Source organism: Paramormyrops kingsleyae, chromosome 18 (genome assembly GCF_048594095.1).
Source record: "Paramormyrops kingsleyae isolate MSU_618 chromosome 18, PKINGS_0.4, whole genome shotgun sequence".
Lineage (NCBI taxonomy): Eukaryota > Metazoa > Chordata > Actinopteri > Osteoglossiformes > Mormyridae > Paramormyrops > Paramormyrops kingsleyae.
The window spans coordinates 24898154-24918751 of NC_132814.1; the positions used below are offsets into that span (position 1 = coordinate 24898154).

Below are 20598 nucleotides of genomic sequence, written 5' to 3' on the forward strand. Positions count from 1 at the left end.
CCATGCTGCAGGACTCTCACGCAATCTGCCTCCAGTGTTCTCACTGATCGCATTTGTTGCCGCTTTATCGCAGTGTACGTATTTAAGAAATGTATGAAATGCATAATCTTCATTGCTTCATCATCTCTTGAGAATTAGGCTAAATGACAGAATCCCTTTCATTCGAGAATGTAGTACTGTACAATGCTGTATGACATACTTTACACTTACTGTGTTTATGGGTGGTAATGTGTTCCTGTGTGTAATTTATCAATTAAATCTTTACCACATACATGTACAGAAAAATTATCCCCCTCTATCTGCGGGTCTGTACTTTGTGAGTAATTTAGGACAGCAATGCAAATGAACAACACACCATTAGACAGGGAGGTAAATCATGCATGGACCAGACACAGAGCTGGGGTGGTAACACAACCTCAAGAAAACACAGCATTTCTCCCCCAGCAAAACTCACAGCCCGACACTGACAACAGAGAGTCATAATTTGAACACAAGACATACTTACTTTTTCAGGATTACTTAAATATATATTTAACACCCAAATTAATGTGCAGAGCAATTGAAATTCAAATGAAAGCATATTTAAAAACGTTGACATTGTCATACTGAAGATTGCTTCAGATGACCATATTATCCAAGATGTCAGCAAAGTGACATGACATGAAGGGACACAAATCCCCCCCCCCCCACAAAAAAAGATGTAGGAGAGAAGTACCCAAAACACAAATGCAGTATTTAGTGAATACTAAATAGTGGTGACCTGGATGCATAAACGAGTTTAAAATCCAAAAAGGAGAATGATTCATGCGGGGTAAATGATGTTACAGAAGTTCAAATGAATAAACTAAAGGAAAATTATATTGCAGACAGCACTTTGCAATATAGGCCATGCTCTGCCCTCTGCATGTATATCATTCACAGAAATATGATAAAATATCTACACATTCATAGTAATATTTTCAGAATAGACCCATTGGCATCGGTGATTCAGTTAGTCAAACATTGTAGCATTGAATCTCAAATACATGGCATTACAAAAATGTTACACTCCAAAGCAAGCATATCCCAGATTTTTAAAAAATAATTCCTTCATGGAAATAGTCACCTTAAAACACAACTATGTGCAAAGATGCATTTTGACCATATAATTATTCCCTTCACATTTTAATTCGCCATTTAATTGGGGGGAGTGGGACGGTAGCAAATATACCCATAAAAAGCTTCCTAGCAAGTATCTTTGGCTTAATACTAACCTCTTTCACTATAAAACAATCAATTCATAGCCAGGCCAGCAACACAGAAGTCATGAATCATTTAAGAGCAGGGGTAGAATTAACACCAGCAAAGACCGCAGCTTTAGAGAAAACTTATTTCCACATAGAGGACACAAGTTTCTCATCAGGCTTTCGTCAGCACAAACTGACCCTGCCTTCCACCCCCACAGTACAGAAATGGGAAAACCTGAATAATGACTAATAATTTGAAACTTTCAGATAAAGGCACTTACAATCATTAGTTTTCTGAATAAGAGATCATAGCAGAGATGGATCAAATTTTTGCCAATGATTCTGAAGCTCACACAAAAACATAACGTAAGTAAATGTGGTCGGTCATTTGACAGGTGGAGCTGCCTTCTGATAACAATAATTCTCCCCATCTTCTCCAAACAAAATTCATAAATAAAAAAAAACCACCCAGCTCACTTTTCCCACAATATACAATCTACTGTGTTCCTATTCAACACAGCCATTGGTTCTTCCTTGGAGTCCAGTGCTTTCCAGCTGCCTACATCAGGCAGAAACGGCAGGGGGTGTCCCTTCTGCAAAGAGTCCTAAGGGAGGGGGACTTTCGGGGCACTTCTCCTTTAGACGTTTTCTGTCCATCATTAGCTGAATCCCCAGTGGTAGTTGAAGTCAGCAGGGTTACAGTGGCTCATTACAATCTGATGTTCCTTTAAGGCCAGGCACTTTCCAGAAGGTGGGTTTAGCAAAAGGTTGTCCTGGAAATGGACATGACAAACACCAGGCACCATATTACATTATGCAATTAGTCTTTGGCTTCAACAAAACAAGCTGATGCTGTAAACCACAAATGCACCATATTTCATTATTGTTGAACCAGCTGACTGGTAGGACGCCATCACCTAGGGCAGGTGCTGTTTAAGTTATTTCCCAGCAGGCCATATGGATGTTGATTTCATTCGAATCCAGCACACGAAAGATCACTTAACTTAGAGCTGTCAGATGCTGAGAGCTGCTTACCTCTGTGAACTTCCACATCTGGCTGGGGATGACATTGGTGCCCCGGCCCTTAAGAGCACAGAGCTCGATCTTGACAGGCATGGACTCGGCGGAAGCCTCCAGACACAGCTGCTTCCCAATGTTGTGCCGCAATTCCTGGTGGGATGTATACTCAAAGTACTGGAAAGGAACCGTGACAGTGGAGAGCGGTGAAGAACTTTACAAACAAAAACAACAAATTGCATTCATTCACATAGCTGGTTATCATACAGGAATTCAGGTCTACCATCTTTCAAAATTAAATTATTTTCTGCCCATTGTGTCACCTGGTGTGTGTCAGACTGAAGCCATTTTACACCATTACTTTGAAACCACTCAAATCAGCAAAACCAAAGTACTAAACAACTGGATTTGCCATTATCCACATATAAGGCTACTGTAGCAAAGTGTACCTGGTTTCCACCCATGTTGTGGCAGGTGTACATGATCAGGGGCTTTCCTCCATTGTTGTTTTCCCCCACGTCGAGACAACTCTGTGAGCCTGAGTTCTTAATCTGTGTACACAATTATGTTGGATGAACACAGTAGCAGCAGATTTTGGCTGCTATACTTCTGTTCTCCATGCTTTACACCCAGGTGCTACCGTAAAATTCTGCAAGAAACTAAGCTTCTTACCGCTCCAAATTGGACTGGGGACAAGTCCGGGATGAAAATCTCTGGGTAGATGTTCTCCAGGTACCAAGTGAAGTTTTTGCAATGTAGACTTTCTCTCAGCTTCAAGCGATCAGAAATGTCTCCATAATTGTGCTGTGGTGGTTTTAGAGATAGTTTGAAGGTAAAAGTAGGAAAAGGCAGAACACCACAACAACCAAATATACTTATTAAGAGAAACCGACAACAGGTGAAGCTGTGCTTCACCAAATAAAGGTGTAACATTCATATCACACAAAACATCCCAGTGAAGAATGCCTCACTTAGTCTCTTCAATTACACGTGCTCCAGACAGGAAGATGATTAACACGTTTAACCATTTAGAATATCAGGCAAGTTAAATTCACTTGCTTGCAAGTATTCCTTGTTGGTTTGTGGACAAAGAATTGGTACACTCTAAGAAGGGGTAGTCTAAGGTTTGCTTCACTAAAAATTGCAGTCAGCAACCACCACTGAATCTGGTGGGATATGTTACAGTCAACATACCAGGCTAATAATTCTGATTCTGAAAAGCCAGTGGTACTTAGGACTCTTACCTCTTTGGCCATGAGTGCAGCATTCTGGTTGCGGCGATAAAACACCTTCTTGTAGTCGTCCATCCAGACTTCGGCCAGGCGTACCTGGTTGCGTGTGATTACCTCTGTGCCTTTGGGGAAGGTGTGGGGGCTCTTGGTCCGGAACACATGGCCCACTACTGAACATGGGATGATCTCCAGTTGGCCACCACACTGCCAAACCTGCTCACATGGTCACACACACGGGTAATAAGTCTCTTCACTACATCACATACATACATACATAACATACCACTACATTTATGAAAAAGTGCATATAATGGTCTGTGACAAAAGGATTTTACTGGTAATTATGAAACTAATTAATATCGTTTACTGTATCAGGAAATTTCAAATATTCAATGACAAGTACTTGTGGTTTTCTTGGGAAACTTAGCGCTAGAATCCAGAAATGAGCATAAGACCTTGCCGTGATGAAAATAGCACAATATAGATACATAATGGTAAAAGACGGTGGGGGAAAACAGAGCTTTATATGCAAGTGCATTGTAGTACGTTATCCCGTCATATGCAAAAAAAAAGCTTAGTGCATTTTTTTGTTGGATCTCCTTCTTAAGGAATTAATGTACGAAAATTTTCAGCAAGGAAGCCTGCCCTTACATAGTCAAGTAACAAACAATTGATTTGAAAAGGCAGATGACAGAGAACACTACTAACCCTGAAAGACATCTCCACATTCTCACCCCCCCATATTTCCATTTTGTCATCGTAGGTTCCAATTTTTTCAAAGTAGGACTTTGAGATTGAAAAGAGACCACCAGCAAAGGTTGGAGTCCTGGAAAGAAAAGATAATCAAAATTAAACTGTGCTGTCATGTTACTAATGATTTGTTTTAGTAGTATCATGTTAAATAAAAGTAATTTTGAAATTTACATATGTAAGTTGATTACCCACTGTATAACAAACGCACTAATAATGGTCACATTTGGAATCACTAAGATTTTTTTCTTTTAAGAATTAATATATTTAACCAAGCAACCATTAAATTGATTTAGAAATATAGTTAAGACCTTATTAATGTTGCAAGTGGCTTGAAATAATTGATTTACATTTCAGCTCATCCTTAGAAATGTTTAAATGCCAACTCAAAGCTTTTCTAATGTCTTAGCACAGCTGAAACTTGTTATTCTGTTCAAAAAAGCAAGCAGATTGTCTTCCTTTGGGTTGAATGGTACTGGCACTGCTAAAGTTAAATCCTGGGTTCAAAAATGGGCAAAAAATAGCTCTCTCAAGAAACATGACAGTGTATTGTCTATCTGCAAAATGAAAGTTATTCCATGTATCAAAATGCCAAGAAACTGTAGGCTTCATAGCAAGGTGTCCACTACTGTCTTGAGAAAAGAGGGCAAACTGGATATAACCAGGAAAAAGAAGTGGAAGGTCCGGAATGCATGGAATAATGAAGCAGAAAGGTTACCATTGTATTTTATTTCATGCTATCCCTTGTGATCAGTGCAGGACAACAATCTTTAGCATACTTCTACGATATGTAAGACCTATATTTGCTGAGGAAACAGGAAGCCAGAGTATTGTCTTGGACAGATCCGTCAGATCTGAATTAGAGCCGTCACGATATCAGATTTTCACTGTCCGATTATCGTGGTTAAAAGGATTCACGGTAATAATATCTTGGTGTCTATAGAAAACAAAATAATAATGCTACCAGTCAAATCCAAATTTAAATTTGTTTGTGTGTTTTGTCTCTTTTTTGGCCAGATTATACTACATCGATAGTGGAAAAAAAGCAACCAGGGCTTACTGCTAATCAGCACTTCCTGCAGGCTGGGGTGTCTATAAAGCGAGATTTTTTTTGTACCATGTCAATAACATACCGAGTTCTTGGAGTGAACAGGGAGACGCGGCTCGAACTAACCGTGCACTGTTGGAACGCATGGTATGAAAACCGTGCAAGTTTGCGTTCACTAACAAGCCCATTTAAAACATTAAACAATTAAACATTAAAGTCCATTTAAAACATTAAACCGTTCACTGACAGCTGCGTGAAGACAGGTTTCTATTTCTGGTGCTAAACATGTCTCATTGGGTTGTTTTAGGTTTGTTTTGTAAAGCAGCTTCTGAGAAAATGCAGAAAATGCATACACATACATATATGTACTGTCACTGTGACTATGACAATAGTTTATACAAAGTTGCTGGATTTGGATGAACAAGAAAGGTAAGGCTATTGTATCTGGCCACTGTGGCTGTGGAGAATCTGTTGCTCACTTGACAGGGTACGTCTCGTCTTTTCGCCGCTGCTGCTCATGCCCGGGGATGCCCTCCCAGCCAAAGGTCAGGCTCCAGTCGAAGTTTCCACGGTTGTGCGCGCGGGCTGTGGCCACGGGCTTGTTAAACTGGAAGGTGTTGAGGTCAATGGTGGTGATCTCGGGGCTCACCACTGCTGTGGGCTCCTCCACAATGCGAGCCAGCAGGGGCTCCAGCCAGCCATGGAAGCACTCACCTGGGCAGGGGAAGCCAGAGCGTCGGCAACAGCTTTTCTACATTAGCTATACCTATATCAGAGCTACAAGCTATACAACAACCAAACAGGAGAGCAGTACTCTACGATTTTCATGGTCTGACGGGGAAAAATAAACACAATAAAAATTATTAAATAAATTTCATGAATACACCTGTAATTAGCACTTGTTTTGTGAAAGAACATTTAAAAAAAAAATTGTATCCTGTTTGGTCAGAAGCCACCAACAAAATTTCACAAACAAGAAAAACAATCATCTAAATGTAAGCCTCTTATACCTGTTAGACAGATCTCTTTGTGTACATATAAACCTGACAAATCATCCCAGACACTTCTGGTCCCCCTATTCAGAAGAAGCAATATTGTGTAACTATGAGAGACTCACAATGGGCATCCAGGAAGGTGAGCACCTCTCCTTGGGCTTCCTTGGCACCCAGAAGTCTGGCTGTGATCAGACCTTTCCTCTCCAGCTGGCGCACAACGCGGACTATCTTTAGGGCACTCACATATTTGTCCAGGCGATCCTTCAGGTGTTCTGAAGAGTAGAGTGTCAGAAGAATGGCTCTTGAAGACTAGCAGTCAAATACAGAAACACAGTAAAGATTGAATACTGATCACATCGTAGGTGCGATGTATGAACACTGGGTGTGCGCAGTGTTATGTACCTGGGGTGCAAAAATAGCAGCATTTGCTGAAGAAATACATAAACACTATTTTCTAGGAACACCTGACAAAATGACTGGTATTTGGTTCCTCCTGATTAAGGTCATCTACTGACATTTTGTTCTATCAAGGTACCGTGATTGTATCAACATGTATTTTCCAACTTCCTACTTTTAGGTCACACATGCACATAAGTTCTCTCTGCTTTTCAGTAAGTTATTTCCTCTGGAATGATAAAAGTATTGTTACTCTGATGCACTGCTTACCAGTTTAAGTTTATACTATTCGAAACAGGAAGCACTGTAAATAGGAGTACAGAAAATACCTACAATATGTGGGAGGGGGAAAAAATAAAGATATATAAAAATTGTTGTTGTGGACGGGAAACGTTAGCCCAATGAACACAATTTTGACTTTGTTCGTATGTCTGAAAGTTCGTATGTTGAAAGTTCGTAAGCATCTGCATATATATTGAATGAAAACTACTTGTTCTGCCTCTGCTCTCAGTTGCCCCTTGATCTTTCATTCAAGTACACTGCGGGATACTTATTTTTCCTGAATTCAATCACAGGATACTTCAACGGATTAAGTATGTGAAAGTAGAAGTGCTACGCCCACAAAATCGTGAATAGCGTACAAACATGGAATCTGAGACATAGCTTCACAATAAAAAAAAAAACAAAAAAAAAACACCTGAAGAGCAAATGTTTTGCCCGTTATTTTATACATTTTACATATCTTTCAAGTCCTGTACAATAGATAAATGATAAGCACATGATCTTTCGTACTTGGGGTTCATTAATCTCAGGAATTATCATGCATGGCTGTTGATGTGCATTTACTGATTTAAAAGGGAAACACACACTATTAGGTGTCCGATTTAAAACTTCTGTTTTTTGACATAGTGAAATCATGATTCGTGATCAGATGCATCTCAATTTCTGCTGCAACATTCAGATGGTAGGGTCAGAATTTGGAGTAAACAACAAAAAAGCATGGATCTATCCTGCCTTGACTACTGTTAGTAGCATAATTGTGTGGGAGATGTGTTCTTGGTAGACTTTGGGCCCCTTAATACCAATAGAGCATTGTTTAATTGCCACAGCATTGTGTTGCTGCTGACCATGTCCATGCCTTTATGACCACAGTGTACCCAGCTTCTAATGGCTAATTCCAGCAGGATAATACTCCATGTCATAAAGTTCATATATGACTGCTTTCTTGAATATGACAATGAGTTCACTGTACTCAAATAGCCTCCACAGTCACCAGATCTCAATCCAATAGAGCACCTGCTGGATGTGGTGGAATGGTCTTTTCAACTTCATACTTTCAGGTCATATATGCACATAAGGTATCTCTGCTTTTCAGTAAGCAATTTCCTCTGGAATAATAAGTATTCTTACTCTGATACACTGCTTCCTAGTTTGTTAAGTTTATACCAAGTGAAATAGGAAGCATTGTAATGCCTATGCTAAATAGGAGTATAGAATATATCTATAATATATGCAAAAAAACTGCTGAATGAAAACTACTTGTTCTGCCTCTGTTCATGAAGGTGCAGCTGACAAAGTGATGCTATCATGTCATCATGGATCTTTGAGAAATGATTCAAGCACCTACTTGAATCTACACCAGAATTAAGGCAGTTCTGAAGGCAAAAGGGGGTCCAGCCCACTACTAGCGAGCGTACCTAATAAAGTGGCCAGTGACTGTACATGGCACAAAATATGCAATTTAGGTACAAAGCAGAACACACAGAAGATGATACCTGTACAACACAGAAGTTAACAGGTCTCAAGCCCAAGTTTTTCCTGACCAAGTTCAAACTGTTTCCCGTTCAAAACATTTTCCTGACTCGTGAGAAATCCAAACTTTCTCCCCATGTTCACGATCCAGCTAACTCAGGTAAACATATTTTGCAAAACTGGTTACAGCCACTTACACACAGAAAAAAAATCCAAAATACCTTGCAGAGTGTAAAGTGAATTGAACAAATATTTGTCTATAAAATCTCTCACTTAGTAACACAAGGACATGGATTATATTCAATTCATGAATGGAGCTACATTCAGGAAGTTTATTGCCCGTTCACTTTAATGTGCAGTAATGTTGCCACATGTGCAGAGTTTGCCCGCGTTGCGTGGGTTCTCCAGTCCAAAAATAGGCTGTCAAGCAAACTAGCCACAGAATGAAAGAATATACACTACTAACCTAAAGTTAGGGATATTTGGCTTTCGGGTGAAATGTATGGAAAACATAAAAAGTTCACATTACAGTGATACTATATCATGAAAGTAGGGCATTTAAGTAGAAGCATGCAATGGTGATGTCCTCATCTCAAAGATTTATTGAAACAAAAGCCAACGGTGGTGAGTATATGACAACAAAAAATGTCAATGTCTCAATAACGTGTCATGTGCCCTTGAGCACCATTACAGCTTGACAACAACGTCTCATGCTGTTCATAAGTCGGCTTATTGTCTGCTAAAGCACGGCATCCCACTCTACTTGAAGGGCGGCCCTCAGGTCATTGAGGTTCTGGGGTACAGAGTTACGAGCCTCTACACGGCGACTCAGCTGATCCCATAGGGTTTCTATGGGATTCAGGTCTGGAGAAACTGCAGGCCACTCCATTCGAGGTACCCCGGTCTCCAGCAGCCGTTCCCTAGTGATGCGACCTCAATGAGCTGGAGCATTGGCATCCATGAAGATGAAATTAGGCCTGTGTTGTTCATGCAGGGGCACAATGACTGGAATTATGATGTTATTCAGGTAGTGTGGGGTTGTCACTGTACCATTCACAAAGTGTAGGGCGGTTCTGTATTGACTAGACACACCTGCCCACACTGTAACACCACCATCACCAAAGGCTCATCTGTGGCTGATGAATTGCGCTCTCCTTGATGTCTCCAACATCGTTGGCGGCCATCATTTCTGCTCAACGTGAATCGACTTTCATCAGAGAACAGCACTGAGGCCCACTGGTCCCTCGTCCAGCTTAAATGCTCCCGGGCCCACTGAAGACGATGATGCCTGTACCTGTGGGTGTGATCAGGTACCCTTGCAGGTCGTCTATCACACAGACCACGCTGATGTGAACGGTTGCGAATGGTCTGACGAGACACTTGGGTGCCTCTCACCTCCCGTAAATGTGCCTGGAGTTGAGTGACATTCATCATCCGTTCACAATGAAGTGCTCATCAGTATGGGATGTGGCCAAAGGACGTCCAATTCTATACCTTTCTGTGACTCTTCCAGTCTCTCTGTATCTCTATTGCGACCTGCTGATGACACTCTGTGACACTCTAAGCTCAGTGGCCACTTCTGTCTGAGAACATCCTGTTTGAAGCCTCACAATTGCGCGGTACTGTTGCTCAACTGTTAGGTATCATCTTGATCTCATGATGTCAAAATGTGAACAGTATGATGAGGAGGACTGTTTATAAACCAATTCTGATTGAACCGGGAAATTTATTGGTTGATTCATGGATCAAACACCTGTTGTGAATTTCTGCAGTTAAGCTCCTTGTTAGAAAACAGCAAGTTATGTAAAAAGTACTGAAACATTGAACAGTTGGACATGTGCATTCAAAAGTTTAGGGAAGGTCACATTAAGATCACCTGTAAAGGTTACAGTGCATTTTAGGTTCATCCTGAAATTTCACCCGAAAGCTGAATATCCCTAACTTTTTGTGAGCAGTGTATATGTGCATCCTGTGACGGACTGGCATCCTTTCCAGGGTGATCCCTTGCCTCTTGCTTTGTGGCTCCAGGCTCTCACCATGGCCCTGTACAATCGAATGACTTTATTAAAGAAGTTAAGAACCAAAGCTCAAACATACTACCTGCTGTGCTCGCGTCGTCAACCAGTATGATCTCGGTGAGCAAGGCAGCCGGAGAAGTGTGAAGCACACTGTACACAGTGCGCAATAGTGTGGACCAGGCTTCGTTGTGGAAGACTATGATCACGCTCGTGGTGGGAAGGGGGGGGCAATGGCGGAACTTTCTTTCCACGCACCTGATGGTAAAAGAGCACATTGGTCAGCGTTACTGTGAATAAGGACGAAGGCTTACGGTTTAGAGTCTAAGGGTACAGTTTCAAAATAAGGGCCCTGTTATACCTAAGGTGATATTTAAAATGGGTACAAATAAAAGCCTTTATTGTAAAATGCGGCAAAAGCAACTAATCCAAAAAGGATTAATTACATAGATTTACAGGTTTTTGGGTAGAGTTCAAGTGATTTATATGCAGCATTAAACAAAACAGAACAAATATCCAAACTTTTCTCTAGACAGCTCACCTGCAGACTTATGAGTCTTGATGTTATTGAGTAGTTTAAGAAAACATCACTATTCTGGTATGAGAGGCAGTACATGATTATGGTAACACTATTGTTCTTACTCTGGGGGACGAGTGTCTTCACCAAGGCTTCGGTGGAGCGAAATGCGGTCACTGGCAAACTGGTTAAAGCAGTGCCTGGTCATGCCCGCTTCTTTCTCCTTTTCCTCAGCAGCCGACAGCTTGGTTTCAGAGAATGCCTTACCGTCCGCCCCCATGGCTAGCGAGTCCTGGGGGGGCCTTTCAAGGTGAGGCCTAAGCTCTGACTGGCTGTAAAAACCAGGAGGGCAGTGGACATCAGATGTAGGCTGGAGCTCTGGCGGCAGAGGCTGCGGAGCTCCGATTTGGAACATCTGGACTGCTCCCCTAACTATACCCATGACTCGCTCTTTGCGTTGCACCAGGTCCTGGAACCAGGGGTCCGGCTGGTTCCTAAACCCAATATCACGCTGCAGCACTACCAAGGCAACCAGGAAGACTGTGCTTCCAATTAGCACCAGCTTCAGGGGGGTGATGCGGCGACGAAGGAGCAGACGCATAGCCCACGAGATGCAGGAAGCTGTAGGAGCAAAGGCAAGGGGGCGAGATCATTAATGCACTGAGAACTCAAAAGCACATGTGACCCGTGGTAGTCCGTCCCACCCGCAATTCTTCCTGCGTTGTGTTCTGGTGCGCAAAAATGACTGGACACCGTGCTTGGTCTGAAGACTTTTACTGGCTGTAAACGTATAACATTCATGAGCTGTGCGTTCTGGCTATCTCGCACTCCCAGCTCCCCTCCAGCCGCGTAAGAAAAGCTCTGGCTGGAGCGTTTTTTTACGCGCGAACCTACGTCACCACTAGGGGCACTCCCACACGCAGACTCAAGACATACAGGTAGGACAAAGTTACTACATGTAATTAACCAAGAGAAAGACATACGTATTCAGAACAGTGAAATAAAAAATGTAAAATATTTTGGTGAAATCCAAACTACTCGACCTCACCTGTAACACACACATTTTTCAGAAAGCCTGGTTCACAGTCAGATGTTTACAGTCTTGATATATTTTTCAGCATCTACACCCAAATTTATACCCTTCAGTCTTTCATGGAGTTCAATGAGAAATACATGCTGCAAATATTTATAATTAAAATTACTGACTATAATCAAAACCTATACATAAAATCTGTACTTTATATTTCTGCTCCCTGCATGGATTACCTTACATTTATCTACATTAAATTTCATCTGCCAGCCCAGCCCAATCGCTAATTAAATCAAGATCCCGTTGTAGCCTCTGTGCTGCTAGATCAGTATCTGCTACACCATCCACCTTGGTGTCGTCTGTAAATGTAACCAGTTTACTGTATGTATTGGTGTCAATATCATGTATATTAGGAACAATAGTGGTCCTAAAATTGAACCCTGCGGTACCCCACTATGAACGCAGGCCCACTGTGACATTGTGCCTCTAATAACTACTCACTGCTTCCTGTCTGTTAACCAGTTTTTAATCCAAGCTGCTACAGTTCCTAAAATCCCTGCAGCTTTCATCTTAAGCAGGAGCCATTTGTCGGGGACAACATCAAAGGCCTTTTGGAAATCTAAGTAGATGACATCATAGGCCTTTGTGTGTAACCTTGGTGTACAGAAATTATACAAAATGAATTAAGCTAAAGTAGGACTTTGCACATGTCCTGTGTGCTTAAAGGAACAAGTCACATATATAAAGTTGTCCTACAAATAACGGACGTAACACAATTTACTTTAAAACCAGCTCAAATACACACAAAACCTTATTTAGGCTGCAATATTGCCATGTCCTGACCTCAAAATGTGAAAGCAGTTTATGGATAGCAGCTTTGAGTTATAAATCATACTAGAGCCCACATCAGAAAATTAAGATATACCAAATCAAGCCATATTCATGCACCCATACATGTATCAAAACTAGTGTACCTTGTACAGACGTAAGACTGCAAGGAGCAGTGTGCCCCACCCCACATCGGGTATACGTTAGATTGTATTATGGAGCATTGCCAAAACAAACACGCCAATGTCGTTCCTCCACTTCTGTATCAGCCCTGAGATAAGCTGTATACCAATGGGAAAACGTCACGAGGCAGGGCAAAGGAATACAAACATGGCAGCTTCGACAATCACTTCCAAACACCTGTTCCAGCACCTTGCAGTTTTCTACCAACCCCACCCATTTGTACTTATGAACAGACACCACATCAGCCTGTGGATGTGACAGTTATTTCTTATGAAAGTAAGCTTTAAGTATATCTGTATTACATTTGTATATTTATTTTGCGATAATCAAATATATGTATAACACTTCACCCTCTCAATACCTGTGTGGCAACGCCATACAAATATTTACACTCAGTGTGAGTGCATCATGGCTGTGTGACAGAACAGGTTTTGTTTTTCATTTAAGCAAATATTCCATTCTTCTGCCATTGTGGTGTCAAAGACTGACAAATTAATTTATACTTTTCTATGGATTATTGTAAAATGCCCACAGTGGTTACAATGCTATTATTAAGGGAACTTTGCAGGTCATGCAGGCTTCACAGACAACTAAAACCCATGCAGTTAAAATAAAATAAACTCTCTCAACACATGTAAAGATCTACAGACATTTTCCCACAGGTTTGTCATTTCTCTCATACACATGATAGTTATATTGAAATTACTTCTACTGAAATGTCACAATTTAAACAAATTACAATTGTGACTAAACAGCACTCCTTTGTTGTCCTTAAATCACATATAACACATATAACTTGCAATATAAGATTAATTATTGATTAAGCCTTGAATCTATGGGTATTTAATAACATGAGTGTCTAGTTTTCTAGTTGCGCCAAAACTGTGAACCATTTCCGACAAAAAACAGGAAACAAATTTAAATAAATAAGAGGAAGTATAGGCTATATGTTGTATCATTCACAGCATCTCCACTGAATCTGACATTCAAACCATTATGTTCAAAATCCTTGATGAATTTGATCTAGACCGTTATACAATTTCTTCAAAATGTCAATTTGTAGACTATTATTTGCTTATTATCGATAGCAACTATAAACAACTAAAAATAACTACGTGCAGCACAATCCAACACACCAAGTAAAATACCACAATTAATATATGATTAGTGCCATTACTAGAAAGATTTATTTTCATTTTTGAGTTTTTATAGTTTATACCTACAGCGACACACACGTGAAAAACCGATTCATTCAAATTAGTGTAAGGTAAAGTACTGATACGGAAGCGCAGTAAGTTTTAGATGTCACCATGTCGGAACTGTAAGTAAAAGTTATCCCGGCTGTCAAAAGCTTACCTTTAACTCTTTAGTCGGAGCAGCCGCTGTTTCCAACCGATAATGCTCACGGGAAAGCGGAATTTTATATCATTAAAAGGCAAGCAGAACCCGATTTTCAGTTTCTTCAAGTGTGCAAACTAGAACTGTGAAATAAAGACACGTTGTGAAGAACGGTGGCCTCCTAGCTTCCCTTTAAGCACAACAGGTGCAACTCGTTGCAATTATTAACTCTACAATCTCCCGAATACCGCAACCGACTAGATAACACGTCATTAGCAGGTAGCTCTCTCCGGAAAACTAAAGTCGAATATTTCATGGGGTTTCACTTCAAGTAGACATAACTTTGACGTCATCGTTTTGTTGTAAAGCATTGAGCTATAACTGCTATACATTCAGAATGTGTGGCGGCAACACGATTGGCTTAATTAAAGCTCAGGATAATATGCAACATAGTGTAACTATTAAGTCAATGTATCAGTTATAAATACGAAAGTTAACCCTGGCTGGTGTCACTTTATAGTAACAGAGATGTATACTTGACGTCCCAGACAGCGCACTTATGTCGCCGCGACGTTGATTTAGGATGGGAATGCAGTTAAATGATCGCGTTCCATTAATTGGTAATATTTCAATAATTATATAAGCTAATGTTTGTTTAAATACGCGCGTTTTTCAATAACTTTGCTTTATTCAGCATAATTTTTAGGCCTGTTGTTACTGTTTCATGTTGTCAATATTTTAAAATAAACTTTGAATTAGTTACATTGTTTGTGTGATTAACATAACAAATCTACACGTACTATAATATATAGTACGTGTATATAATAATAATTATATATATATATATATATATATATATATATATATATATATATATATATATATATATATATAAAGAGTATTGTGGGTTATATAGCCTAATAAGGAAAATGTCGAACCGATATTTGGTGGTGATGTGTTTGCGACATTGTGCCAGTGAGCAAATGACCTCATAGAAATGGTTTGCCGATGGATTTTCAGGCACTGTGCCTATGCAATGTATGCTGTCTGGATTGAGACAAATTTCCTGAACAGTCTGTGTAACTACACACAGCCTGGATTTCATCGCTAATCGCCAGTGTTAATGATTTTTTAAGGGTTAATTATAGAAAAAAAAACATTAACCCATATCCTATGTTTCCTAATATACACGGTATATTTCTGGTAGCCTAAATAAAACATAAAATTCCAGAAAAAAAAGCAAAGTAATTCTAGATTGAATATAATTTGGTTTGTTTTCTATAGAAATGCCTCTTTACTTAATTATTCATTATAACAATTGTAAGGTACAACTGCTGTACTCTTTCAATCCCCCCCAGCCATCAGATTTGTTCTGGGACCAACACAGCTGTAGGTGTCTGGGTTGTGTATCATTAGTAGTGGCGGACTAAGTAGGCCAACTTCATTTTCATACTTAAGTAAAAGTACAGATACGGTGATAAGATCAAGTAAAATACTACTCATGTTAAAGTAAAAAATACCTGTTTTTAAAAGAACTTTAGTAAAAAAGTAGGCCTATTATATATTCAAAGATATTGATCTTACGAAAAGCAACATATCCTTTTAAATTCAGTCAAAACAGGTTTGAATATACACTATGTAGCCATTACATGTACAGGAACTTTTATGACATCACATTCTAAATCCATGGGCATCAATATGGAGCTGATCCCCTCTTTGCAGTTATAATGCTGCCACTGTTCTGGGAAGCTTTTACAAGGTCAGACACTGATGCTGGCTGTGAAGACCTGGCTTGCAATCTCTGTTCCAGTTCACCCCAAAGGTCTTTGAAGGGATTGAGGACAGGGCTCTGTGCAGCTGAGTCATGTTCTTCCACACCAAACTCACCCAACCATGTCTTTATGGGCTTTGCTTTGTGGGACCCAGTATAGTATGAGGCCCAGTCATGCTGGAACAGAAAAGGGTCGTCCTTTTCTGACAGAGAAAAGTGTGATTGGTCACTCCACAAAACACATTTCCACTGCTCCTGAGTCCAGTGGCAGCTTGCTTTACATAACTCCATTCGACACCTGGCATTGCGGCTTGGTGATTTGTATGAAGCTACTCGGCCATGGAAGCCCATTCCATGAAGCTCCTGGCAAACAGTTTTTGTGCTGCAGTTAATGCCAGAAGTTTGGAACTCTGCAGTTATTCAGTCAACAGAATATTCGTGACTTTTACATACTATGCAGCTCAGCACTCAGCGACCCGCTCTGTTACTTTACGTGGTCTGCTACTTCATGGCTGATTTTCTGCTGTTCCTAAACGTTTCCACTTTGCAATAATACCACTTACAGTTGACCGTGGACTATCTAGCAGGGAGGAAATTTTGCAAACTGACTTATAACAGTACCACAGTTGAATCTACTGCATTTCAGAATGGCCGATTCTTTCACAAATGTTTGTGAACCTGACTGTATGGGTAGCTGCTTGATTTTATGCACCTGTGGCAATGGGTCTGAATGAAGAGGTGAGGATCTAATGGCAGGGTTCCTCGGGTTAATAAATCAGTTATTGGGTATAATCATTTGATTTATTATGCAATATAAGTAGGGGTTAAAAACATGTCTATATATGATAAGCATATGCGTTATTTTACTTTGTGTAGAGAGAGCGAGAGGACACGAGCACATGAGGTTTATCCCCCCTTCTAATTGTTCCCAACAGGTATGTTTTCATTTGTGTATTAGTTTATTTTATTAACATTATTTTTTTGTATTAATTCCCATTTATGTTCAGTTCGAATAATGTGTGTGTTCTTCCACTGGCACCTTTAGCCCTTTGTTGTGCTGCACACACGAGAAGAGAGAGAGCGAGAGGCCCTCAGCACATGAGGTTTATCCCCCTTCTAATTGTTCCCAACAGTGCTCAGTAAATCCCGAGAACATACCTCCGCTATATCGCAGATTTTTCGCCGACGTATCAGTTCTCTGCGGTGTGTGTGTAATATATATACATACACATTACATATTATTATTATGTTACTCATATTCTTAGCCCAACATCCACGTATCATATGTTTTTGCAAAGTGTGTTTTAATAAGTTTACATGTGTTTAAAGCATGTGGGAGGGGTATTTTAAGGCTTAAACTAAAAAAAATGTTAATTTATATGGTCTTTCTATATTGCAGATTTTCAACTATCGCTGATGGGTCTGGAACGTAACTTCACGTGAGGGGTTGGTTCCACACAAAACGTGAAGTTTCTGGTCGCCCAAGACAGACCACACCAAGGGAGGATCATCGTGTTGTGTGCCAAGCATTACTGACCTCCATGACATCTGCACTTGCCATCTGGACACAGGTATTGGACTCTCTACAACACCCCATGTCAATATGTCTCGACGACTGGCGTCAGCTGGACTACAGGTTCACCGTCTCATGTGTAGGCTGCTGTTAACACCAGCGCAGAGACGGCTGCATTTGAAGTGGTGCTGTAATCGGGAGTCATGGACTGATGACCAGTGGGGTTGAATCTTGGTTCTGCTTTAACATGGATGACCATCGTGTGCATGTATGGTGGTGCCGAGAGGAGAGGACCAATCCTGCCAATGTTGTGGAGAGACACACTGGCGTTATTCCTGGCATCATGGTGTGGGGAGCCATAGGGTATGACTTCATGGTGTGGGGAGTCATAGGGTATGACATCATGGTGAGGGGAGCCACACGGTATGACTCCATGGTGTGGGGAGCCATAGGGTATGACATAATGGTGTGGGGAGCCATAGGGTTTGACATAATGGTGTGGGGAGCCACAGGGTATGACTTCAGGTCATCTCTTTGGGGGACCCTGATGGCACAGCGCTATGTCATTGACATCCTGCATCCGCATGTCTCATGTTACAGTCTTTCAACAAGACAACACCCGTCCACACACGGCACATGTGTCTGTGGACTGCCTGCATCATGTTGAGGTCCTCCCATGGCCAGCCAGGTCTTCTTATCCTTATCCACACCGAACATGTGTGGGTTCTGCTCAGATGTCAACTCAGATCCAGTGCCAGTCTGTAGGATCTCGAGGGTCAGTTAAAACAGCTGTAGGCCGACTTGCAGCAAGAGAGGATACAACGGGTGTATGACTCCCTTCTGTACCATATTTCCGCATGTACCCAGGCCTGGGGGGGTGCCACACCCTACTGACATGGGACCAGCAGTGTGCCCATACTGCCAACTCTGTTGTCTGTTTGATCTGATATTATACAGTCACATGACCTTTCACCATTTGCAGATTCATTTCATTTCCACCACTCCGTCTGGGTGCTTAACTTTTTCTGTCACTGAGTATATTTAAGTATTACAATAGTCAAGTAATAACGAACTTTATACCATCCTTCAAACCCGCACCCTTGCCAACTGTAGAAAGTAACAGCCCATGTTATGTATTTGCCTAAATTTTCATAAAATGAAAATACAGAAATACATGAACAATATGGCCAACAAGGGGAAAACCAAAATTCAAAATGTCCAACAGCTCGGGTCTCAGTCACACACTCAGCCCATTCAGCCACACAGCAGCCTGAGGAGTTGGGGAACTCGCTAGGGACTGTGACAGATACCAAACACAGAAAGGAATGGGACAGCCAGCGACATCTGCTGGTCAAATGGGGAAACAACAGACAGCAGACACTGATCCTGGCAGCCTTTTGAAAGAATTGAACTGCTTCTGTTCTGTGCACATCCACATTAGGGAAAGTTGATGTACTGTTTTGACGGTCAGTTAATACCAGCCACAACTTAAATAATAATGGAACTCAGTCTAGGCTGGGATTTCCCTGATCTATTCTCAGTGGTACATTCCTGTTGCCAAAAATCCAAGTGTTGTCAGTACTGGAAGATGGACAGGAACAGCGTGATTTTGTACTGTAGGTCATTCAAGAGCAGGGGCCAGTTCATCACACAATTTCATCAGAATTGAAGTGATGCTAATTGTACAGCTCAAGAGGTGTAGAATCTTCAGGGGAACCTTAATAAATGTTCCCATGGTGCCTCAAGAAGCGCGGCCATGAAATCTCCAGGGGAACCTGAAAGGGAGTTCCTATCGTGCTTCAAGGGGCATGGACATGGAGTCTCCAGGGGAACCTCAAAGGGCGTTCCTATCGTGCCTCAAGGGGCGTGGACATGCAATCTCCAGGGGAACCTCAAAGGGCGTTCCTATCGTGCCTCAAGGGGCGTGGACATGCAATCTCCAGGGGAACCTCAAAGGGCGTTCCTATCGTGCCTCAAGGGGCATGGACATGGAGTCTCCAGGGGAACCTCAAAGGGCGTTCCTATCGTGCCTCAAGGGGCGTGGACATGCAATCTCCAGGGGAACCTGAAATGGAGTTCCTATCATGCCTCAAGGGGTGTGGACATGCAATCTCCAGGGGAACCTGAAATGGAGTTCCTATCATGCCTCAAGGGGTGTGGACATGCAATCTCCAGGGGAACCTGAAATGGAGTTCCTATCATGCCTCAAGGGGTGTGGACATGCAATCTCCAGGGGAACAATAAGGGGCATTCCAACAGTACCTCAAAGGGCATGGCTCAGGGTGACGTGTAAAATTCCAGTTATCAGAGTCGGATGTTCCTTGAGTCTGGCTGCTGAGTCATGCCTTCATTTTTAAATGGCTAAAGGCTGTTGATTTATCTAAAATGCATTATACATACATTATACATACAAATTCAACTGCAATTATGCATTGAATATTTCTTTCAAAGCAACTTAAGATATGAGCCTAATATGTGGTTCCTAGAGGTGGAAATGATGAACTTAATCTGTGATTGGAATTTAGATGATTGACTTTAAACAGTATGCAGGTATGTGGAGTTATCTCTTTCTAAATAATGAGGAAGGCTATCTTTGTGTCTAAGGACATTTGATATATATACATACACACACATTCACATACATTGAATATTGAATATATAAAACTGTATATAGATGTTCATTAAAAGCATTTCTGTAACAATTAATAGTATTGCTGTTGTGTCCACATGGCCTCATGATTAGATATTTCGATACATATTTATTTTTTTTAAATCACAAAATACTTCGCTAATGAAATCCAAAGTTTAAAAAAGCCCCAAACAAAATGTGCTTGCAGTCACTGGGATAGAAAGGCTTAGGAATCAAGGACAGGACAGTTTCTTTGAAGTCACTCATTTAATTTACTTTAAAAAAAAATGTTGTGGTGACTTAAGGTGCTGTCACACTAGCACAAATAATATTCACCTTACATTTAATGAAAATAAGC

The 20598-nt window shown here is 41.0% G+C and overlaps 1 protein-coding gene across 1 annotated transcript; it reads right to left on the minus strand.

The window, feature by feature from the left end:
* Window positions 1–357: 357 nt before the first annotated feature.
* On the minus strand, window positions 358–14778 carry galnt6 (UDP-N-acetyl-alpha-D-galactosamine:polypeptide N-acetylgalactosaminyltransferase 6 (GalNAc-T6)). The gene is made up of 11 exons (XM_023834251.2): window positions 14346–14778; window positions 11074–11569; window positions 10517–10689; window positions 6391–6540; window positions 5753–5987; window positions 4184–4301; window positions 3488–3688; window positions 2916–3047; window positions 2693–2794; window positions 2262–2420; window positions 358–1999 (listed from the first exon to the last, which is right to left on the minus strand). Exons 2-11 carry the CDS (start codon window positions 11547–11549, stop codon window positions 1886–1888), a joined length of 1860 nt encoding a protein of 619 aa, XP_023690019.2. The 5' UTR covers window positions 11550–11569; window positions 14346–14778; the 3' UTR covers window positions 358–1885.
* Between the last annotated feature and the right edge of the window lie 5820 nt (window positions 14779–20598).

Bases quoted from the DNA above. Each gene is read 5' to 3' on its own strand.
- galnt6 (XM_023834251.2), bottom strand. From the start codon at position 11,549: ATGCGTCTGCTCCTTCGTCGCCGCATCACCCCCCTGAAGCTGGTGCTA. The intron at 2,421-2,692 runs GTACACTTTGCT...GTTCCTTTCCAG, and splicing joins ACAACATGGGTGGAAACCAG to TACTTTGAGTATACATCCCA. The intron at 2,000-2,261 runs GTAAGCAGCTCT...GTCCATTTCCAG, and splicing joins AGATGTGGAAGTTCACAGAG to GACAACCTTTTGCTAAACCC.